The sequence below is a fragment of the Meles meles genome, chromosome 19 (assembly GCF_922984935.1).
Source record: "Meles meles chromosome 19, mMelMel3.1 paternal haplotype, whole genome shotgun sequence".
Lineage (NCBI taxonomy): Eukaryota > Metazoa > Chordata > Mammalia > Carnivora > Mustelidae > Meles > Meles meles.
In genome coordinates, this window is record NC_060084.1 from 26,304,420 (window position 1) to 26,325,109 (window position 20,690).

Sequence of the window (20,690 nt, forward strand, 5' to 3'; positions counted from 1 at the left end):
GCCTGGAGGGGCGGGGCCCCGCAGGACTCCGGCGGGACTCTACCACTCAGACCACGCCGCCTGCCAGCTCGCAGCACCTTGACGGCAACCTGGAGCCTCCCGGAACCTCACACCTAGCATCTGTGTGCCCATTTCACAGATCGCTCTGGGCCTTGACCTCTCTGCCCGCTCCTCTGTCAGCAGCCATCCGCGACCAGACCTCCTTGCCACGGACGGTCGCTGGATCAGCGGTCAGCGCCCTAGACTCAGCGGAGATCACTGCCCTCGAGGCCCAGACGGGATCAGAGGTCCGGGACACCCCTCCTCAAGCCGGTCCAGGGTCCGAGCTTCGGGGGCCCGTCTCCTAAGAGCAAGCTGAGCAGTCAGAGGCGGGTCAGTTCCAGAAGATCAGAGGGTCTAGGAGGCCCCTCTCAAGAGCGGGCGTCGGGCCGCGGGCCGGGCGCGCCTCCTCCCCTAAGGCCGAGCAGGTTGGTGGGAAGCGGGGCGCCCTCCCTGGGTCAGCTGAGGCGTGCAGGCCAGGCAACTAGAGAGCCACCCCGCACGCCCCACTGTCCGACCCGGCCCGGCCGCGGGGTCCCCGGCAGGGGGCGGCCTCGCTCCGTGCCGCCCGCTCCTCCTGCAGCCGCCGCCGCCCCAGCTGCCGCTCCTCCCCCGGCCCCGCCTCCCTGGCCCCCGCGCCGCCCGCCTGTCCGCCGGTCTCTGCAAGGCCGTCGGTCCGTCCGCCCGCCCTCCCGGCGCTCCTCCGCCCTGGCCCCGCTATTCCGGCCACGCACGTCGCTTCCTCGGTTCCGGCCGCCGCTAGCCCGTTCCCCGCCCCCAGGCCGGCCGCCGCCGCTACTCGAGGCCGGGGATTGGCAGTGCGCGTAGGCCGCGCCGCCGCCGCTGGAGCCGGAATAAAGGGGCGGCCGAGAGAGCAGCCGGTCGCCACTCGCCCCGCGCCTGACCCCGCGGGCGGCCTGGAGCAGGTGAGCGGCGGGGCGCTCGGGGCTGCGTCTGGGGGCCACTCCCGTGCCCGCCGCACCCCTTCCCCAGCCGGCCCTCCCGCCACCACCACCTCCCCCTCTCCACCTCCGGCCCGACCCGGCGGCCTCCTGAGCTCTGGGGCGGCCCAGGCCAGCCAGGGCGCGTAGCTCCTAACCGGGCCCAGCCTGCGGCCCTGGGGCCTTCCTCGGGCCCAATCGCCTGGGGGGGCCGGTTCCTCTGGCCGGTAGCGGCCTGGCCATTCCTGGTGAGGGCTGACAGGAGGCAGCCCAGCTGGGCCGACTGGCATTGCCGGCAGGGAGGTGATCTCCTTTCATTCGGTTTCCCAGGGAGGAGGAAGGGCTGGCGTGGGGCGCAGGTGGGGGCCTCCCTTTGCCCCCCCTTATCCTAGTCTCTCCTCTTTGCGGCACGATCAGAAAGGCCTCCGGGCTGCACCCCTGGAAAGGGCAGGGGTGGGCAGCTGAGCTGGGGGCCCGGGATCCGGAACCCTGGTTCTGGCAGCCATTCATGCTGAAGGGAAAAAAAAATCATCTGGTTTGGCACATCCGGACCTAGACTGAACTCAGGGTAGCCCCTCTTCCCTCTTTCCTGGGGAGGCTTCCTACCTTCTTGCTCATGCAACCTGCTGCGTCCACCCCTAGCGGGGCTCCTTTCCTTCTTTCCTTCCTGGAAGATGCTGTGGGTGACAGTTTTTGGTCTGACTCTTAGGTTTCTTGGGCAGAACAGTTAGAGGCAGGGCTGGCCTGTGAAGGCATCCCCTTTTTTCTCCTTTTTCCTTCAGGAGAAAACTTAGAAACTTTTCGATGTTTGAGGCAGAGAAGCTGGAAACCTGAAAGTCGGTTGCATGTAATTCTAAAAGTTCCTCCCTCTCGCTGTCATTACCTTCTGCTGCCACAAAGTGGTGAGTTAGAGATTTGCCTGGGATGGGTGGTCTTTACCTTCCATTGATTACCCAAAATGTTAGAGACTTGGAGCAAGGGAAGGCAGTCGTCTCTGAAAGGTTGTCTTTTCCAGGTTGTCCTGGGAAGAGGAGAAATGCTCTGTGCTTAGCATGTTTCTTTCCACATTGCCAAGGGAAACTTCTGATTGCCTACTTTTTCCTGCAGGCCTGGCCACTGTGATTTGGAGGATTTAGGAGTTTTGGGTGCTCTGGGAGATAACTAGAGCAGGGATGTTCTGCTGTGGAGACCTCCAGGCTGTGGGTCTGTGGACCAATCATTGTTACATTGGCTCAGGTCTTGGCAAGGCCATCCTAACGGTGGTGTGGACAAAGAATAGGCACATGGTCAGTGGTCAGGATGGAGGGCCTGGGGGATAGTTGAGAGGGATGTGGGTCAGCCCCTCACAAAATACTTTTTTTTTTTTTTTTTAAAGCTTTATTTGACAGAGAGAGAGAGACAGTGAGAGGGAACGCAAGCAGGGAGGGTGGGAGAGGGAAAAAGCAGGCCTCCTGCTGAGCAGGGAGCCCAATGCTGGGCTTGATCCCAGGGTCCTGGGATCACGACCTGAGCCACCCGGGCACCCCACAAAATAAGTCTTTTGAGATGGTCCTCAGTTCCTCTAGTTGTTTTAAATATTGGCTTCCTGAGGCCATTTGCCATCGGGGCTTCAGGTTTAGAAGGCCTGGTTCTCCGTCCCAGCCGGCTATTACCCTGAGCAGGGATATCCTGGGTTGAGATTCAGGGCAGCCAGGGGAAAGGAGTTGGAAGGCCTCGGGATGTCCTCCACCAGTGCCTCTCTGCTTTTCTCTAATAACATATTGGGCTTCCAAGTAAGAATTTTATTTGCAAAAAAAGTTAAGTTGCTGAAATTGGTTTGGACGTCATGGCCCTCCCTCTTCCTTTGGAGCATGAGCAGAATTTATGACTTCTTGGTATTAGGGGCAGATCATCCCAGACCCTTATCTGTGAGACAGCTGACTAAAGAGGGCTGGTGGGAGGCTGGGGAGGCAGGAAGCTCTCTTTGCTGGAGGGGCTGAGCCTTCAGCAAAACTTCTTTGGTCCTGTGTGAAGAGAGCGGGTCTTCCAGCCCCGAACTCCACTTTCTTCCCTGATGTGGCCACAGTGTTGGCGAGTGCAGGCAGAATGGGGAGAGGGGTCCAGGGACCAGCTGTGTATCTCTCCGTGAAGCTCACGGTTTTTCTTTTCCCTCCAGAACCAGTCATCGGGGAAGGCAGAGCCCCTCCGGCCTCGAGGGCACCCTGCTTCGGAGAGCCACGCCAGCCTGTAGGCAGAGCCTTGTGGTCCGCCTAGGTTAATGCCTCGGGCTGTCTGACCAGTCCCTCTTCTGTGCCTTGTCTGAGGTTTTGGTCCATACCTAATCCTGGGCAGCTTCTCCCTGGGCTGGATCGCCTTAAGCGGGAAACTGAAGCCATTACTCTCCAAACCCTGTTTCATCTTCCCAAGCATGTCGGAGAGCTGGCAGCAGCCCCCGCAGACACAGCCGCAGCAGCCGCAGCCACCGCAGCCTCAGCACCACGCAGAGCCCCCGACGGCCCTGGCTGAGCACACCCTGCCCCCAGGCTCGGCGGAGAACCCCCTGGGCTGTGCCGTCTACGGCATCCTCCTGCAGCCAGATCCGGGCCTCCAGCCACCGCAGCACGCGCCCCTGCAGGCGGCCAGCGAGCCGGGCCCCAAGTGCGGTGTGTGTGGCCACGACCTGGCGCACCTGTCCAGCCCGCACGAGCACCAGTGTCTGGCGGGCCACGACCGCTCCTTCCAATGCACACAGTGTCTCAAGATCTTCCACCAGGCCACAGACCTGCTGGAACACCAGTGTGTGCAGGCCGAACAGAAGCCTTTCGTCTGCGGCGTCTGCAAGATGGGCTTCTCGCTGCTCACGTCGCTGGCGCAGCACCACAGCGCGCACAGCGGCACGAGCGGCCTGGTGAAGTGTTCCATCTGCGAGAAGACCTACAAGCCAGCGGAGGCGGCAGAACCCGCGGCTGCCGCCGCCGCTGCCACCCCCCTGCCCCCAGCCCCCGCGCCACCGCCGCCACCGCCGCCGCCCGCCGTGGCCCCTGGCGAGCAGGCCGACAAGCCCTACAGCTGCCCCATCTGCCAGAAGCCCTTCAAGCACCTGTCAGAGCTGTCGCGGCACGAGCGCATCCACACGGGCGAGAAGCCGTACAAGTGCACGCTGTGTGACAAGAGCTTCAGCCAGTCGTCGCACCTGGTGCACCACAAGCGCACGCACAGCTCGGAGCGGCCGTACAAGTGCGCCGTGTGCGAGAAGACCTTCAAGCACCGCTCGCATCTGGTGCGCCACATGTACGCGCACTCGGGCGAGCACCACCTGTTCCGCTGCAACGTGTGCGAGCTGCACTTTAAGGAGTCCTCCGAGCTGCTGCAGCACCCGTGCACGCCGAGCGGGGAGCGGCCGTTCCGCTGCGGCGAGTGCCAGAAGGCCTTCAAGCGGCCGTCGGACCTGCGGCAGCACGAGCGCACGCACAGCGCAGAGCGGCCCTTCAAGTGTGACCTGTGCCCCATGGGCTTCAAGCAGCAGTACGCGCTCATGCGCCACCGGCGCACGCACAAGGCTGAGGAGCCGTTTAAGTGCGGCCTGTGCGAGAAGGGCTTCGGGCAGCCCAGCCACCTGCTCTACCACCAGCACGTGCACACCCTTGAGACCCTCTTCAAGTGCCCCGTGTGCCAGAAGGGCTTCGACCAGTCGGCGGAGCTGCTGCGGCACAAGTGCCTGCCGGGCGCGGCCGAGCGGCCCTTTAAGTGCCCCGTGTGTAGCAAGGCCTACAAGCGCGCGTCCGCCCTGCAGAAGCACCAGCTGGCGCACTGCTCGGCCGCGGAGAAGCCGCTGCGCTGCACCCTGTGCGAGCGCCGCTTCTTCTCGTCCTCTGAGTTCGTGCAGCACCGCTGCGACCCGGCCCGTGAGAAGCCGCTCAAGTGCCCGGACTGCGAGAAGCGCTTCAAGTACGCCTCCGACCTGCAACGGCACCGACGGGTGCACACGGGTGAGAAGCCCTACAAGTGCCCCAACTGTGACAAGGCCTTCAAGCAGCGCGAGCATCTCAACAAGCACCAGGGGGTGCACGCCCGCGAGCAGCAGTTCAAGTGCGTGTGGTGCGGTGAGCGTTTCCTGGACGTGGCCCTGCTGCAGGAGCACAGCGCCCAGCACAGTGCTGCCGCCGCGGCTGCCGAGGGCGCCTACCAGGTGGCTGCCTGCCTGCCCTGAGTGCTGCCCAAATGCGCGCCTCCAAGCGCCCCCAATGGCCCCTGTCCCGCACTCTACCCGCCGTGCCCTCCGCAGCTGCAGGGTATGGGCAGAGGCGGGGTGGGGGTGCCCAGCCCTCCTGGTACCCGCCTGGAGGTAGGGTGTGGGGAGCCAGTTTGCTGTGGCTGGTCCTGATCCCACAAACCTCTTTCCCATTACAGGATTCCCTTACTTGAGAGCCATCAGCCTCCCTTATCTCTGGGGGCCTGGAACCAGGCTGGAAGTCAAGTGGACTGTCTCAATCCACCCTAAGGAGGGATTGGTGCCAGCCCCACATCCCCAAACTTTTCAGCCTAATTAGAAACCAGATGGGGTAGGAAAGAGGTCGTGGTCAGGCCTAGAAGAAGGGCTAGATCCCGTATGTGGGCTGGATATAGGGCTGCTGTCCTCCAAGTCACTATTTGAGGGAGCAGGCCGGCTTCGTGATGTAGTCCTGGGGACCAGGAAGGGCAGACGGTGAGCTTGAGCCGCAGGCCTCTCCATCTGCTCCAGCTAGGGGCCGGTGTGGCCTCCCAGGTTCTGACAGGGAGACAGACGGGAGGGCTGCACATCTGTGACCTGGGTGGGCCTGGAGAGAATCAGCCCCACCAGAAGGGAGGAGGCAGAGAAGTTCTCCCGTGACACACTCAGCCAGGGACGGTGCGGTCCACAGGGAGAGGAGGAAAGGCAGCTTTCATACTGAAGGCTGCTCCTGCTGTACAGAAAGCGCCCCTCCTACCTTTGCAGCATGGTTCCAAGCTCTGGGGAGTGTGTTTTTGGCCTGACAGAACTACTGATGTGAAAGAAGGGGATTGTTAGACCTCCTTGGTGCCTGGGAGGAAACAGGGCCAAGTCCATGATCTTACCAGTGGACGGAAACAAGTGCCCTCCCCCTTGAATGTGTGAACCAAAGTGTCAAGGGCGGCCCCAAACAGGTTGCCCCAGCTCTGCTTCTGGGCTAAGACCAGGCCTGGGCACCCAGGGTGGGGAAGGTAAAAGGACTCCGACTCCACAGTGCTCTCCCAGCCCCTGGGAATGCTCCCCATCAGTCTGGCTCCTGGCCTGGACCCTGGGGATCTTGCGCTACCAAGGTGCCCTGGACATTATCCACTGACTTCCAAGGCCAGAGAGTCTCTCTGGGGTCCTCCTGGGGTCTCTATAGGTCTCTGCCTGCCCATGGGGGCTCATGGAGTCAGGGGTGCCCAGAGCAATAGGAAGCAGGCCAAGGAAGGAGTTGTTAAGGGAGCCAGTAGGTGCCTGGAGTTGACTGAGATTGCTGGCCGGTGGGGGGATGGGGGGCGCCTTGGGAAGCCCAAAGGACCTTTATTATCAAAATGATTCTTCTGAACCCAGCTGTGCCCCTGCCCCGCCCTCTTCCAGCCCTCCTTGGGTGTGGGTCTTGAAAGACTTTAATCAGTGCTCGCACCAAGGGCCAAGAGGAGCAGGGAGGCCCGCCTTGTCTCGTTCTCACCTTGAGAAGGCTGAACAGCCCACATCCGCCTCCTCTCTGGGACTGAGCTCCCTTCCTGTGCCTGCAAAGAGGGGAGGGTCCTTCCCCTCGGTGCTGGCTCTCAGTCACAATGCCTCAAAAGACATGGAACCCAGGCCAACAACAGGCCCAACTGCTAATTTTTCCCTTTCCTTTTGCTTTCTAAAAGCAGTTGTTATACTGTTCATAACATTGTATAGTTTAATTTCATGTCATTTTGGATCTTATATAAAAATGTGAAAATTTGGATTTTTAAAAAGAATGACTCCATTTTAGATAGCCCCTTTTGATGTTAATATATAGTGAGTCCAATGTATGCTTTAGAAGTAAAGACATTGACCATCACAGACCAAAGCACTGCTCATTCTGGTCATTCTTCCCCTGGGAGTGACGGGGCATGGAGAGAGAGACAGAGGGGTACAGGAGCGGGCAGCCTCCTGCCCTGCTGGAGGTCTAACTGCACCCCAGTGGAGGGAGCCAGGCTGGGAGGGACGGGCAGCTTGTGGATGGGGAGAAGGCAGGAGCCTGGCATGGTAAAGCCTGAATGGTGGCTCTGCCCCTGCGGGAAACCAGGGCTTGCTCAGCGCAGTGGTGGCCCCAGCCAGGAGCCCTGACCCAGAGGACTGCCTGCTCTTGCTCCACTCTGCCGTGGCCATCCATCTGCATGTCCAGCTAGCCGCCTCCCTTCTCCACCTTCCAACGCGCCTTTCTTCCGTTCCCTGCCCCAGGCCCCCAGTGGGCCAGCTGTGACTCGGGCTCCTTCCATTCTCAAAGGCAGGGGTGGAGATAGCGGGAGAGGGAGAAACAGCCTACCCAGGCCGGGGGAGGGTGGTCAGCCCCTTACTCTAGAGGTGGGGGTAGGGAGGGTAGTAAGTCAAGAGGATGAGGAGCTGCCCATGCCATGGGGGGCTTCAAAACTGGGTGCAGAAGGCTAGTAGAAAGGCCAAGGTAGACCCTAGAGGTGACACACCCACACTCCCCTACTCTCTCTGTGTGTGCCCATACTTGCGAGGACCTCCCTTGAGGAGCCATGCGGTCCCTTCCTGCAGGCGTCCACTTGTCAGCCGGAGGACACCCAGCACCCCTTGTGTCTAGCCAGGCTTCAATCCTGCCTTCCTTGCTAGCCGCGTGGCCTTAGACAAAACCCACCTACCTTGAAGAGACTTCTGGAAAGCACTAGTATGTGCTTTTTAGCTTCAGGTTGCCCTTCCTGAATGGACGATGGTCTTCTTTGTGTGCCTGGGGCAGGAGGAGCCCTGGTGGGGCAGGGCTGAGCTCACAAGGAGCCTACAGTGACTTTCTCCCGCTCTGTCTCCATCCTCTCTTCTTCAAAGCTCCCACCTGGCCCTCAGCCCTGCACTCCAGTCTGCGCCCAAACCAGGGCAGTGAATGGAGCCTGGGAGCCTGGGTGTTCAGGTTCAAGTCCTAGCCTTTTGATAAAAAGTGACCCCAGGCACCTGTTATCTGCCCCTCTTGGGGCCTCAGTTCCCCATCTGAAGCAGAGGTCTTGACCCTGATCTCTAAGGGTCCTTAGAGACCTGACACTCTGATTCTGGGAAGGTGACAGGATGAACCTGTGTCTCCTTTTCCTCTCCCTCCCTCTCCTGGCCTCCAGCCTGCGGTCTCCCTGTCTCAGCCTGGCTTCAGCTGTAAGCTGCAGGAATGGTGCAGACCGGCTTGAGCAGGTGTCCGCTGCAGCTGATCACCGCCCACCCACAGGCCCCGAAGCCCCCACAACGTCCTGCATCCCACGGTGGATGTGAGTCTCCCTCTTGTAGAGCCGAGCATTTTCATGAGGGGACTTCGGACACTGTGGTGCAGGGTGTAAACTAATACCACCTCCTTTGGTCTCTAGGGCATCATGCACTTTGCCCCGACCACTGACAGCATAGGGAGAAGGTGGGACCTTGGAGTGAGCACTGACATCAGGATGACCACCGATGGGGCGGAGCAAGAGGGAGAGGTGGGCAGAAACCTCCCACTTGGCAGTTTGCAACTCTAGGGTGAGAGCACAGTGAAATGGCTTATGTGGAGGGTAGGGCATATGGTGGCCACTCAGGAGAGCAGAACAGTTGGAAGTCAGAGGCCAGAGGGGTTGCTCTAACTCTTCCCTCTAATGTCGGGGCTCTCTTAACCCCCACCCTGACACCCCATTCATAACCCCCATCCCTCCACCTGCTGGCCAGAGCCTCCTACCATCTCCGGGAGATGGGCTGGGCAGACCTGAGTAGTCCCTTCCGGCTGACCAAAGCCACGCATTGGTGATGGAGGCGGCCTGGAATTGTGGGGGCTGGCCTGGTAGGGAACAGACAGGGGATGGGTCAGTCCTGGGCTCTGCACCTCCCAGGCCTGGGGCTCTGGTTCCAACCCACTCTTTGTGGCCCAGGAAACTGGGCACAATGGCTGGCCCTGGTGCTGGGGCCCAGTGCTGGCTCCCAGTCCGACCAGGGGTTAGGAAAGCTGCTCACCAGCTGGCAGAGGGGGCGGCCAGCCCTCTGGTGGGCCCTCGACTCTTTGAGGGGTTAAAGCCGCCAGGCTCTGTCTCCCCATCTGCGCAGAGGCCTCCTCAGATGCCTTTGTGGAAGTTTTCTGTGTGTCCCCAGTCCTCTATCCTGACCTCCCACCTCTCTCCCTCCTTCCCTCCTCCAGAGCAGGCCTCAGACAGGCCCATGGGCTGTTCCAGTCTTGGACATTGGCCTGGGGCCTCCTAGGCTGCGCCTGGCTGGGCTGTGATAAGTCCACATCCCATCCTCAAAGGTGGACAGGGTGGGGGGGGGGGGAGGTATTTCTTTGTTCTTTGAAGGTCATGCCTCCAGGAAAAGCCATGGCCCTATTGATTGTCACAAATCTACAAAGATTCTAGGCCCAGGATGCCCAGTTCTCCTCGGGGTCCTGAGAAAGAGGTCAACAGGAGGGGTGGGAATAGGGGGCGCCCGCGGGGTCTCCCTCTTCCCTGTGTGTGTCTCCTCAACTAGGTCTGCATTCCTGCCTTTGTTCATCCCCGAGCTGCTGCTGCAGGGGCACACAGCTAAGACTTCAGAGGAGAGAGGTTTGAGAATTTCACGTATCAAAAGGTAGGGTCAGAAATGTCAAAGCTTCAGATTTTTAGCACAAAAGATTAAGCGTGAGTCCTCCCTGACCCTCCCCTCACCCCTGCTCCATCCCCGTTGCCAGCCCCAGGCCCTGGGTGAGGATGTGTTTCTGTGTTACTTTGTCATGAACACAACCATTGCTTTGTAGTAGTTGTTTCATTTAGCCCGATCTGTGTGTGGTTCCTAGGTGGCCCCAGGCCCCATTCTTGAGCCTCCCTGTTCACTCAGAGAGATAAAAGAAGCCTCCAAGTGCAGTGTTTCCTTAGAACCAACTGTGGGCCCAGGGCTAGGAGTGGTTCTATTGTATCAGGGAAGACTGGTGGGGAGAAGGGAGCACTTGAAAGAGGCCTGCCTTCCGAGAAATGGTGGGACTTGGGTAGGAAGAGATGGGGAAGGGATTTCCGGTGAGGGGAAGGCTTTGAACAAAGGCGAGGAGGCAGGCAAGAGTCTGGGTGTTCAGAACAGCAAGGAGGCTGGTGGGGAGTTTGGTGTAGGTAATGCATTGAGCCCCAGGGCAAGGGACATGGATGGGAGTCCTGGCCAGGAAGACCTGCGGGTGAGGCCATGGAGGCTGGACTGTCCCCAAGGTAGTGGCCGTAAGAAGGCTTTCTAAGGTGATCTATTTATGATGAGTAAGGAGTCCCCTGAGGCCGAAGGGACTTCGAGGCCAGGAGACAGTGACCCAGACTAGGTGGGAGTGGGGCTTCTTCCCATCTCTTGGCCTCTGGGTGGGATTATCAGATGTCCCTGCCTCCAAGAAGCCCCCTTGGGTTTCCTCCCCGCTCTTGGCTTGTATTTCTTTCATAGCAGGAAGGCAGTGGAATGTGGTGGCTGCAAGCTCAAGGGTCAGGTAGGCAGGCTTCGGTTCCCAGCTCTGCCAATCACCAGCAGTGTGACCTTGGGCCAGGCACTTAACCTCCCTGAGTCCATTTCATCACCTATAAACTGGGTCTAAAATTACCCAGCTCATGGTGTCTGCGAAGTGTTTAATACATTGTCTTGCACTTAAAAAATAGAAAGTGTTAGGGTGCCTGGCTGCCTCAGCCAGAAGAGCATGTGAGTCTTGATCTTGGTTGGGGTCCTGAGTTCGAGCCCCATGTTGGGCATAGAGATTAATTAAAAATAAATAAATTAATTTTAAAAAGTATATCTTGAGTCAGGCTTGTTAATGCTCAACTACTCCGCATTTCCTTTATTCTTGGGCACCCATTTTTAGGTCTGTGGAATCAGGATTCAGTGTACAATCGGTGAGCAAGGACCTAATTACATTGCTGCTGTGGGTTACCATTTACCGTGTCTTGGACTTGAGGAACATGGTCTAGGTGTGCCCACATTCTCACCTTCTGCTTTCCAGTTCAAATCAACTGGGCCTGCCTTCCTCCTCCTGGACTGGAAACATCTCCCAGGCAGGGATGGCATCTGGTCTGTGTCCTTCCTGTACCCAGCATGGGTCCGGGTAAGTCTCAAATGTCTGCAGGGCCAAACTCCCAGAGGGCTTTGCCCATTCATTTAGCATCAAGGAAGCAGGGCCAGGACCACCCCCCCCCCCGCCCCCCGCCCATGCACCTGCTTCCATCTGGTACACTGGCTGTCCCCAGTCCCACAAAGGCCAGGACTCTGGCATCCCTGCTGTGATGGGGGTCTTGGGCAAATCTTTCTCTTCTCTGAGCTGTCATGTTGGAGGAGGCACTCAGGTTTGCAGAATGTGGCTCTGACATCCCCAAGAGGTTCTGCCAGGGGCTTCCTGAGGTTCAGGCCAGGGGGACTGCTTGCTGGGTTTGGAGGGAAGAGTTTCTTTCCTCATGAAATGGCAGGAGGATGAGTACCTTCTCGAAAGGCCCCCAGGGAGGAAGGGGCTCTGTTGTTTACCACTCCCCGTGCTCCTGCTCCTCCCCATGCACTCTGTTGTCAGCAAATCCCACACTTGAGGACAGAGAGACAGATGCCATGGCCCCTCACCTCAGCATGAGGAGAGTAACCATCACCACCATCCTGAAAAGAAATTAAAATCAGCCTAGGGCAGGCTCTGTCCACATTATCAGACAATAATGACGCAGCTCATCTCCTTGTTTCTTACCCAAGTTTGAACAAAAGACCGCCCATTCTGGGAAATGATTTATTCCACGATATTGAGCGCAGACTGTTGTGAACACTGTGTCAAGTGTTGGGACTTGCTTTGAGTCCTGAGTTCTGGATGCGGCTGAAGTGAACTCCTTCCTGATCTGGGCCTCGGTTTTCCTATCTGGGGTACAGGATAGCATTTGTTCTGGTCACTTTTCAGAGTAGTTGTGGGGGATGAGGCGTGGAGGAGATAATGAGTGACATGGCAATGGGTTCTGACCAGTGTAACATAGGGTCCAGAAATAAGAGGCTGGTATTATTCGTTAAATTCCTTCCACCTGAGACCCGGCTTGCGTGTAATAGGTGCTCAGTAATTTTTAGTGGAAGAAGATGGGGAGAATGTAAGTCAAGGGTTTCCTAACCTTTGTGGGCACTGACTCTCCCAAGAATCAGATGAAAACAAGGAGCCTCTCCATGGGAAAATGTATATGTGGGGGGACATGCAGTTTTGCTTGTGCTTTCAGAAGGTTCAAGGATCCCTGAGGCCCCAGATCCTAGCAGCAGGGGTCTTATTCAAATAGTCTTAGAGCTTGGTGTCTATTTACCCAGATTGGGATCTGTTCTTGCAAACTGCCCACAAGTGGGATGCGAGTGGGGTATCTGGAAGGTCTGCGAGCTATGCATTGGTCCTGACTCTCCCTAGTCACACCAGAAACATGCTTCCTTAGCTTTTGAGCGGGGTTATTCCATATCTGGCCCAGGACAGCCCATGACTCTCCCCAGGATGTCATGCCTTCCTTTCTGTAGTTTGGTGGACAGATCTGAGGGCTAGTCCTGAAGCTATATGGATAGAGTAGGTGACTCTTGCTCCACACCTGGAGGCTGCCTCTAGCCCCCAGAGCCTGCTGGGCCCGGGGAAGCCCCCTAGAGTATACAGGTATGGGGAAAGCTTCTGAGAGCTGTATGTAAGATCCCCGTTCAAACCTCCTTTTGTCTCTTTGGGGCCCAAGTTCAAGGTCTGAGGTGGAGGGGGCTCCGTTGTGGGGCTGCAATCAGGGGGCAGGGGCACAGGGAAAACCCAATTCCCAGACTCCCAGGCTGCCTCTACACCTCACTCCCTGCTGAGCCTTGGGGTTTAGACCCCCCCAACTCTTTATTTGTGGTCATAAGATATTTTTCTCCAGTCCCCCACCAGTCCTCCAGGAGTTGGCGGGGCAGGTAAAGGAAAGACAGTGTCTTCTGAGGTTCTGAGCCCTCTCCCGGTCCCTGCAACATGTGTGCACTCACACACACACACACATACACACACACACACACACACACACACACAGGCCTGGTTTGTTACTATTGGGTTTATTTCCACTCAGGCTGAACATTAAGGGAGGTGGTGGTACCACGAAACACCCTGTGTCCAGCTGGAGAACCGGAGTGGCACAGCCCAGCAGCCTGGGGCTCGGCTTCCTTTTCACAGATTAATGCCAGGGGGTCAGGTAGTTGACACGACTGTGGAGAGAAACAGAGTGAGGCAGAGATCTCCAGGGTGTCCTGGGGAAAACCAAGCCATCCTTCTGCAGGCCTGCCCCACAAACCCCTCTTGCTATCCTCAAGGCTTTGAAAACACAACTTCTATCCTGTCTATGGCTCTGGAGCCTTCAATGGCTCCCTAGTTCCTTTCGTTTATATATTTTCAGAGACTCTGCTTGACTTTCAAGCCACCCCCTCTTCCAGTTCATTTCATCTTTGTTTCTCGTTGATTCCCCAGTCCTGCACTGCTTTGCTCATTTTTCAAGCATTTAGTGTACCGACCCTGGCAGGCTTTATAATGTAGGAAAATAGCAGGAAGAATTCCCCTGTGTGTGCACAGGGCAGGTGAGAGAAGGCAAACCTTCCCTTGATAATTATAGTACAATAGGTTCTGGCCTATCAGATAGGGATGCAGCTGTGGTGACCAGCCCGAGGAGGTTTGAGCTGGAGAGGAGAGGCAGAGGGTCAGGGAAGAAGACTTCAAGGAGGATGGGACACCTAGGCTGGGCTTTCAAGGGTGAGGAGGAATTTTCCAGGCAGAGAAGGAAGGATTGCCTAGGCCCTGAAACAGCACCAGTAAAGCTGTGGTTTGGTTGTGCTGGTGATTTTGGGGGACACCCTGGAGTGTGGTAGTGCTGCTATGGAGGGAAGGGGGATATGGCCAAATGATGTTTGAATACCATGCACCTTGCACCTTCCCGCTGGAACACGAGCCTCAGCCCTTCCTACCTATCTGCGTCCCCCATCCCAGAAGGCAGACTCTCTGTTCTCTCCATCGGTCCCTGCTCGCCTCCCTGGTGAGCTTTCCTCCTTTTGGCCTAGTCTGAGCCAAATCGGGTGGGACATGCACTCTGCTCCCCACACCCCCCCCCATCTCCTAGTAGGCTGCACTTTTGCCTGGGGTGGATCTGTCTGGAGGGAAGCAGCTCGCCCCCCCGGATATCACTCAGGAGGTACCGATCCCTTGGTGCCAGGCGGGGTGGTGAGGGGTCTGAGAGTCGCCTGAGCCCAGAGTGGCCGGGTGTGGAGCAGGAGCAGGGTCATTCCCCTACCTGTAGATTGAACCGAAGCGTCGGAAAGCATTCCTGCGAAAAAGGGATGAGGAAGGTGACCCCAAGGTGGGGAAGGTCAACCCTCTCTGGGAACCTCACTCCCATCTCGGGAGCCACCATCCCACCAGAAGGATGACATTCCATCCTGGTCCCACCTAAGGCCTCCCCTCGGAAAGGTGGGGCTGTCAGGGACTGGAGGACAGGACCCTTTGTTTGATTAAACATCTATTCATTCTGAAACGTCAATTTCCTTGTGATGTACTGGAACCCAGCAGTTCTCCCGGGACTCACACTTTCTTTTCTTTTCTTTCTTTCTTTTTTTTTTTTTTTTTATTAAGGATTTTGTTTATTGACAGAGAGAGATCACAGGCAGGCAGAGAGAGACACAGGCAGAGAGAGAGGGGGAAGCAGGCTCCCTGCTGAGCGGAAAGCTCAATGCAGGGCTCTATCCCAGAACACTGAGATCATGACCTGAGCGGAAGGTAGAGGCGTAACCCAACGAGCCACCCAGACGCCCCGGACTCACACTTTCAAGAGTCACTAAAGGTGCTCCGAGGAAAGCGACCAAGACCCCATCCTCCCTCTTCCAGGTATGGGGCCCCGGAGGCCTGTGGCGTCACTTACAAGGAGTCGAAAGGCAGGGGTTTCTGTCCATAGCGGTCCAGGCTGGGGTTCTGGTTGAGACAGTACTGGTCCGGGCCAGAGGAATGGGGGGTCCGTGAGCCAAGGGGGACACTGACCCCTTCCCCCGCCCCCCCACAGCTCGTTCTGCCAGAGATCTTGTCCCTGGGGACTGGGAAACCCTGCTCTGGACGTCCTTTCCCCTCACCTCACCCCACCCCCACCCCGTATTAGTCAATTCCCCCGGACCGGCTGGTCCCCAGGGACAGGTCAACGCGCAGCCCTCCTTACCCGCCAATTCTGGGTCACCTCCGGCTTCAAGTACCGCACGGCGTATCCACTGAAACTCTCAACTGTGGAGAGACCACCCTTTTCCAGTCCCCAGCCCGCCCCGAACAAGCCCCGCCCCTGCTGTTACCTGAGCCCCGCCCCTGGATCCAACACGCGCACACCTGTTGGGTGAGCGGGTCCCGCCTCTAGACCCCGCTCGCCGAGTCCCAGAGCCCACCCCGTGCTCAGCCTCCTCCCCAATGGCTCCCTCCGGCCGAGATCTGGCCGGTGCCCCATCCCCAAGAAGAGCCCCACCTCTTTTTCCCTTAGCCCTTTCGGTCCTGCCCGCTCTAAGTGCCCCAGAAGCTTCTCAGCTTCCCCGCCGTCTTTGCCCCAGCCCGCCCGACGCCCTCTGCCTGCACTTGGTGCTCCGGGCCTCTCCCACCCTGGGGCATCCTCCGCGCCAGGTAGACTGACCCCTCTTGCTCGGGCAGGGCAGCTTGAACTCGCCGGCCGAGGATACGAAGCGGGACCAGTCCTCAATGGCGCGCGTGAAGCAGGGCCAGTCGACCCGCTTGATGCCCGGCACGATGGGTACCAGCTTTCCCTCGCGGCACCTGTTGCAGAGTCTCTGGCCGGTCGCCGTGACGTCCTGCCAGGGTGATGGGAATCAGGACCGCAGTGGTAGATGCAGAAGCCTAGGGTTCCCAACCAGACCATCGCATAGCAGGGGGCTGACAACTTGACTCCTCCCACCCAGGTTCCTGCTGAGAGCCTGAAGCCCCTTACAGGACATCGGAAGGGGGCAGGGACCCAAGCAGGCAGGTGAAGAACCCCAGGGACTTGGGGCTGGGCGCAGGCAGGACCTTCACACCCTCTCCCCTGAGCCAACCCAGGGCCAGATGTAAAGGACACTCACCAAGCACTGCAGGGGTTTGTTGGGGACACCCAAAAGTGTGAAGTAGGCATTGTCAAAGTCATCTGAAGAAGAGAGAGAGAGGCAGAAGAGATGTCTCCCCTACTCAGGAGACTTTTGGTCCACACCGCTTTAAAAGTTCCTGGAAATATGTGATGACTTAAAAAAACCCAAGATAAAATAGATTTTTTTTACTTTTACAGCAGGATAAACTTTAAGTAGATCAAAGATTTCAATGTAAGAAAAATGAAACCATAAAAGTACTAGAGGGAATCATGTAAGTTCCTTTGTAACCTTGGGGCGATGAAGGCCAGACCAGCTCATTCACAGTCTGGTAGCCGAAAAGGGAAGACTGATGACTTTGACTACATAAAAGCAAACTTCTGCTTGGCAAAACTGACAGGAGTCAAAGGGCAAATGGGAAAAAAATATTTCCACTTATTTTAGATGAGGTGCAATTTCCTTAATGAGTTCCTAGAAATCAAGACGAGAAAAGGAGAATGAGCGAGCCATATGCATAGGTAATTCACACACAAACACAAGGAATGCAGAGGGTCCCTAAAACATATGAAAAGACACTCAGCCACGTTCACAATAAGATGAATGCATATTCAAACTACATTAAGATGCCAATAGTTGCCTATCAGATTGGAAACTGTCCAAAAGTTAGTGCGGTTTTTGGAAGCAGGGCCGTTGCCATAACATTGCCAGAGGGGGTATAAATTGATTCCAGCCTATGGAAAGCAATTGGCATTATCTCCCAGAAGTATAAATACATATACCTTCAGACTCTCCAGTCCTACTTCTGGGAATTTTTCCCATATGACAGGTGTACAGCCGGGAAAGAGGTGGGCATTTCAGCATTACTGGTAGCAGAGAATGACAGAGAAGCTCAAAGGTCTGTCATTAGAAAGGACTCATTAAATACACTCTGATACATCCTCACTAGGAAGCTACTTAAAAGAGAGGAAATTCTCCATACGAAACCTCCAAGGTGCACAAGGGTATATGCTGTAGGCTACCTTTTGCTTTATCGCCTAAAACAGGTGATTGGAGGCAGAGAAGAATATATTCAGGTCACCACCGTGACCAAGTCATCACACGTCACATCACGATAGCGGGATAATAACATTATGAATCTCCCGCTCAAGTATTAGAGCAAACGTGGCATCCATCCCCTGTGCAAGATTCTGGCCAGCAACATGTTACCTGGCTAACCAAGAAACTACATCTAGTTTCTAGTTTGCAGAAAACAATTAAGGTAAACAACGTCGTAAGGAAATGATCACTCAGAATCACAACGTGGGACTGTCCACAACCTAACTATTTTGAACTCTAAAAAGCTGATAATAGGGGAAAATGCAAAGTGGGAGGACAATTTCAGACTAAAACAAGACACAGAGCAACCAGCTGGGATGCACAATCCTAGACTGCAGTCTGGTTCTGGGAGGATGTTAGAGCTATGAGATATCTTTACGGATCACTTGGGACATTTCTTTCTTTCTTTCTTTCTTTTTTTTTTTTTAAGATTTTTATTTATTTGACAGAGAGATAGAGCACAAGCAAGCAGAGCAGCAGGCAGAGGGGGAGAGAGAAGCAGGCTCACAATTGAGCAGGGAGACTGATGTGGGGCTCGATCCCAGGATCATGGAATCATGACCTGAGCCAAAGGTGGAGGCTTAACTACTGAGCCACCCCGGCACCCCATGGGACATTTCAATATGGACTGAAGAGTAGGTGCTATGGAACTATTGTTCACTTTCCTAGATGTGATCATGGTATTGTATCATATAGGAGGTTTAGGAGGTTATTGTCCCTGGGAACTGCTTGCTGTAGTGTGTATGAGCGTGTGAGTGTATGTGTGTATGTGTGTGTGTGTGTGTGTGTGTGTGTTAGAGAGAGAATAATCAGACGTGGTAATGGATTAGCTGGAGCAGGTGGAAGGCACAGGTGTCCATAATATATCCTTTCAACTTCTATGTTTGAATATCTTCACAACAAAAAGTTGGGGAGTAAAGAATGTATGTTTGTATGTGCATTAGTAAACAGTGGAAGGATACGTTGGAAACTGGCAGGTTACCTGTAAGTCAGCAGAGGGTGGGGAGATGTTAAGATGTACATTGGTATAGCATTTTGAATTTTGAACCCGTGACTCTATTGCTTTTATTACATAAGGCATATGCCTGCAGTAACATACATATCTAAATCAAGAGCTTTCTCTAAAGATCTAGATTCCTGGCTTCCAAGAGAACCCAGGAAACTGGAAGAAGCGTGCTGAGCCTTCCCACGCCGCAGTTAGCTGGGGCCCCATGGCTGGAGGCTCCCCCTTAGAGGACCAGGTGTGGGGGCTCCACTTTACCTGTCATCACTCTCCCTCCGCACTGCTTCCCCACCCACCTCCAGCATTTCCCATCTAGGCCCTTTAGGGCTCTGTGTGGGACCTCTGGAGATCTCCATTCCGTCCCTGACACCCTTACCCTACTTGTCACCCAAGCTGGAACCTGGGTCTCGTTCCATACTTCCCACTCTTGCCCCTCACCCACACCGGCACCAAATCCTGTTCTTTCATCTCCTAAATACCTTCCCAAACCCTCTCTAGTGGCCAAAACACAGTTACTCCTTCCTGAAGACAGTGGTCCCTCCCACTCCCTGCCACATACCCCCCAGCTCCCATTCACCTCTGGTCCTTCTGAGCCATCCTCCATCCCCTCCACCGCCCCAGGATGCACAGACCTCTTTTCTGCTTCAAGTCTTCAGAGGGTCCCCTTTGCCTCCAAAGCTCCTGATCTTAGCAGCAGTGTCCTTGTCCCCAGCCCCAGCTCCTGCCCCAGACTTGTCCTTTAGCCCAGCCAAACCCCTTGAGCTCCCCCAACACCTGGGGCAGTTTTTCCCCTGCAGCCCCCTGTGCATGCATGCTGTCCCCTCTGTTTCCCTCCCTCTGGGGCAGCATCAGGCACAAGCTAAGAGCTTAATACATGTGCTGAAATGAAGGTGCATTCATTCATTCATTCATTCACAGATACCCTCACCTCCACATCCAAGCTTTTCAATGGATGAAGGGCTATTCCTTGGGTGCATTCAGCCTTTTCAGCCCAAAGATTCTCCTGTCCACACTCTCAAATGTGAGGAGGGTCTTTCTCTTCCTTTTCCGCATGGAAAGCAGACGGGACAGAAGCTGTCACTTTACGATCACTCCTACTACCCCGACGGCTGACTTCTGCACACTTCCCTCTCCGTGAGTAACCACCGATATCGATACCTTAATCTTGAGCACATACTCTGGCCTCCGCACGACTCTAAGTGCTTCTCTTAGCTCGTCATTTATTTACATAAATTCAATTAATTGACATAGAGTGTATTCTTAGTTTCTGAGGTAGAGTTCGGTGATTCGTTGGTTGTAGGTAACACCCAGTGCTCATCCCATCCCGTGCCCTCCTTCATGCCCGTCACCTGGTGACGCCATCCCTCTACCCCCTTCTCCTCCAGCCCCCCTCAGTTGGTTTCCTATGACTAAGGGTCTCTTACAGTTTGTTTCCTTCTCTGATTTCATCTCATTTTCTTTTTCCCTCCCTTCCCTGATTCTCCCAGCTGGTTTTAATCTCACCATAATAAGAGGCAGGACCTGTTATCCCATTTTCCGGATAAGGAAGCAGAGGCTGAGACCTGGGCGGGTGCGCCCGGCCCCTCCAGCTCTCCTGGAATCCACGCCCCCCACCCCCCACCAGACCCAGGCCCAGGGAGGGCCAAGTGGCCAGCAGCAGCCGGGTGGCCCGACCTCTGCGGCAGTAGGTGGAGCACCGACAGTGCTCGTCGGAAAGGCAGGCCTTGACCGAGTCCATGTCCATGCGGCGCAGGCTGGGCAGGGCCGGGTGGTAGAGCTGCTGCTTCACGCCGGCCAGCGCGTTGCGCCGCCGCTCCACCGGCAGCAGGATGGCGGGGGACGCGTACACGTGCGTGGAGCCGTCGTCCCAGGGCACCAGGTCGATGATGCGCGCCATGGCTGGGGAGCAGAGACACCCCGACCCAACACAGTTCTATGGAGTGACACGACCTTGGCGGCTGCCGATTTCTCTACTCACCCAACACTCCTCCCCAGGGTTGGGGGCTCCCATGCGGAGTCAGGGACATTCAGACTCACCGCCCCCCCTCCCCCCGCCCCGCACGCACGCATGATGTGCTAAGGGCTCTGACAGGTCAGGACAGGGTGTGCGGGGCCGGGAACGGTCTAAAAGCAGACGCATGGGAGTCTATTCTTAAATCGTGATCAGGAAGCAGCCCCGGCAAGTGGGTTCAGAATTTAGCTCCTTTTGCCTCTGGGTAGCTAATTATGGACTTCTGGCCTTAGCGAAAGTATCTGGCATTTACTCAAAATTCTACAGGGAGACATAGGATAGTTTTAAATAAGGGGCAAGGCATGAGAGATATGAAGTAGGAAAGCATTCCCGGTTGCTCCGTCCCTCCCTTTAAAGAGTGGCTAT

General features: G+C 56.3%; 3 protein-coding genes across 7 annotated transcripts in view; 2 read left to right on the top strand and 1 right to left on the bottom strand.

Moving 5' to 3' along the window:
- Window positions 1-38: 38 nt before the first annotated feature.
- Window positions 39-10,845, top strand: ZNF319 (zinc finger protein 319). 4 transcript variants are annotated; one of them, XM_045987691.1, is made up of 3 exons: window positions 39-467; window positions 1,763-1,882; window positions 3,136-10,845. In XM_045987691.1, the coding sequence occupies exon 3, from the start codon at window positions 3,388-3,390 to the stop codon at window positions 5,167-5,169; it is 1,782 nt and encodes a 593-aa protein (XP_045843647.1). In that variant the 5' UTR covers window positions 39-467; window positions 1,763-1,882; window positions 3,136-3,387; the 3' UTR covers window positions 5,170-10,845. The 4 variants fall into 4 exon arrangements, with proteins under 4 accessions (XP_045843647.1, XP_045843646.1, XP_045843645.1 ...); XM_045987689.1 differs by lacking the exon at window positions 39-467 and adding an exon at window positions 482-965; XM_045987690.1 differs by lacking the exon at window positions 1,763-1,882.
- Window positions 10,846-13,301: 2,456 nt separating this feature from the next.
- LOC123931042 (testis, prostate and placenta expressed) lies at window positions 13,302-20,210 on the bottom strand. Of its 2 annotated transcripts, none has more exons than XM_045987698.1 (7): window positions 19,988-20,210; window positions 16,216-16,277; window positions 15,774-15,948; window positions 15,318-15,379; window positions 15,030-15,094; window positions 14,406-14,438; window positions 13,302-13,332 (listed from the first exon to the last, which is right to left on the bottom strand). In XM_045987698.1, exons 1-7 carry the CDS (start codon window positions 20,208-20,210, stop codon window positions 13,302-13,304), a joined length of 651 nt encoding a protein of 216 aa, XP_045843654.1. The 2 variants fall into 2 exon arrangements, with proteins under 2 accessions (XP_045843654.1, XP_045843653.1); XM_045987697.1 differs by having other exon boundaries at window positions 15,030-15,167; window positions 15,304-15,379.
- CNGB1 (cyclic nucleotide gated channel subunit beta 1) overlaps window positions 14,976-20,690 on the top strand; it is a 71,186-nt gene continuing 65,471 nt past the window's right edge. The window contains exon 1 of the mRNA XM_045987699.1: window positions 14,976-14,995. The gene's annotated coding sequence lies outside the window, so the exon portion shown is untranslated. The remainder of the gene's footprint in view (window positions 14,996-20,690) is intronic.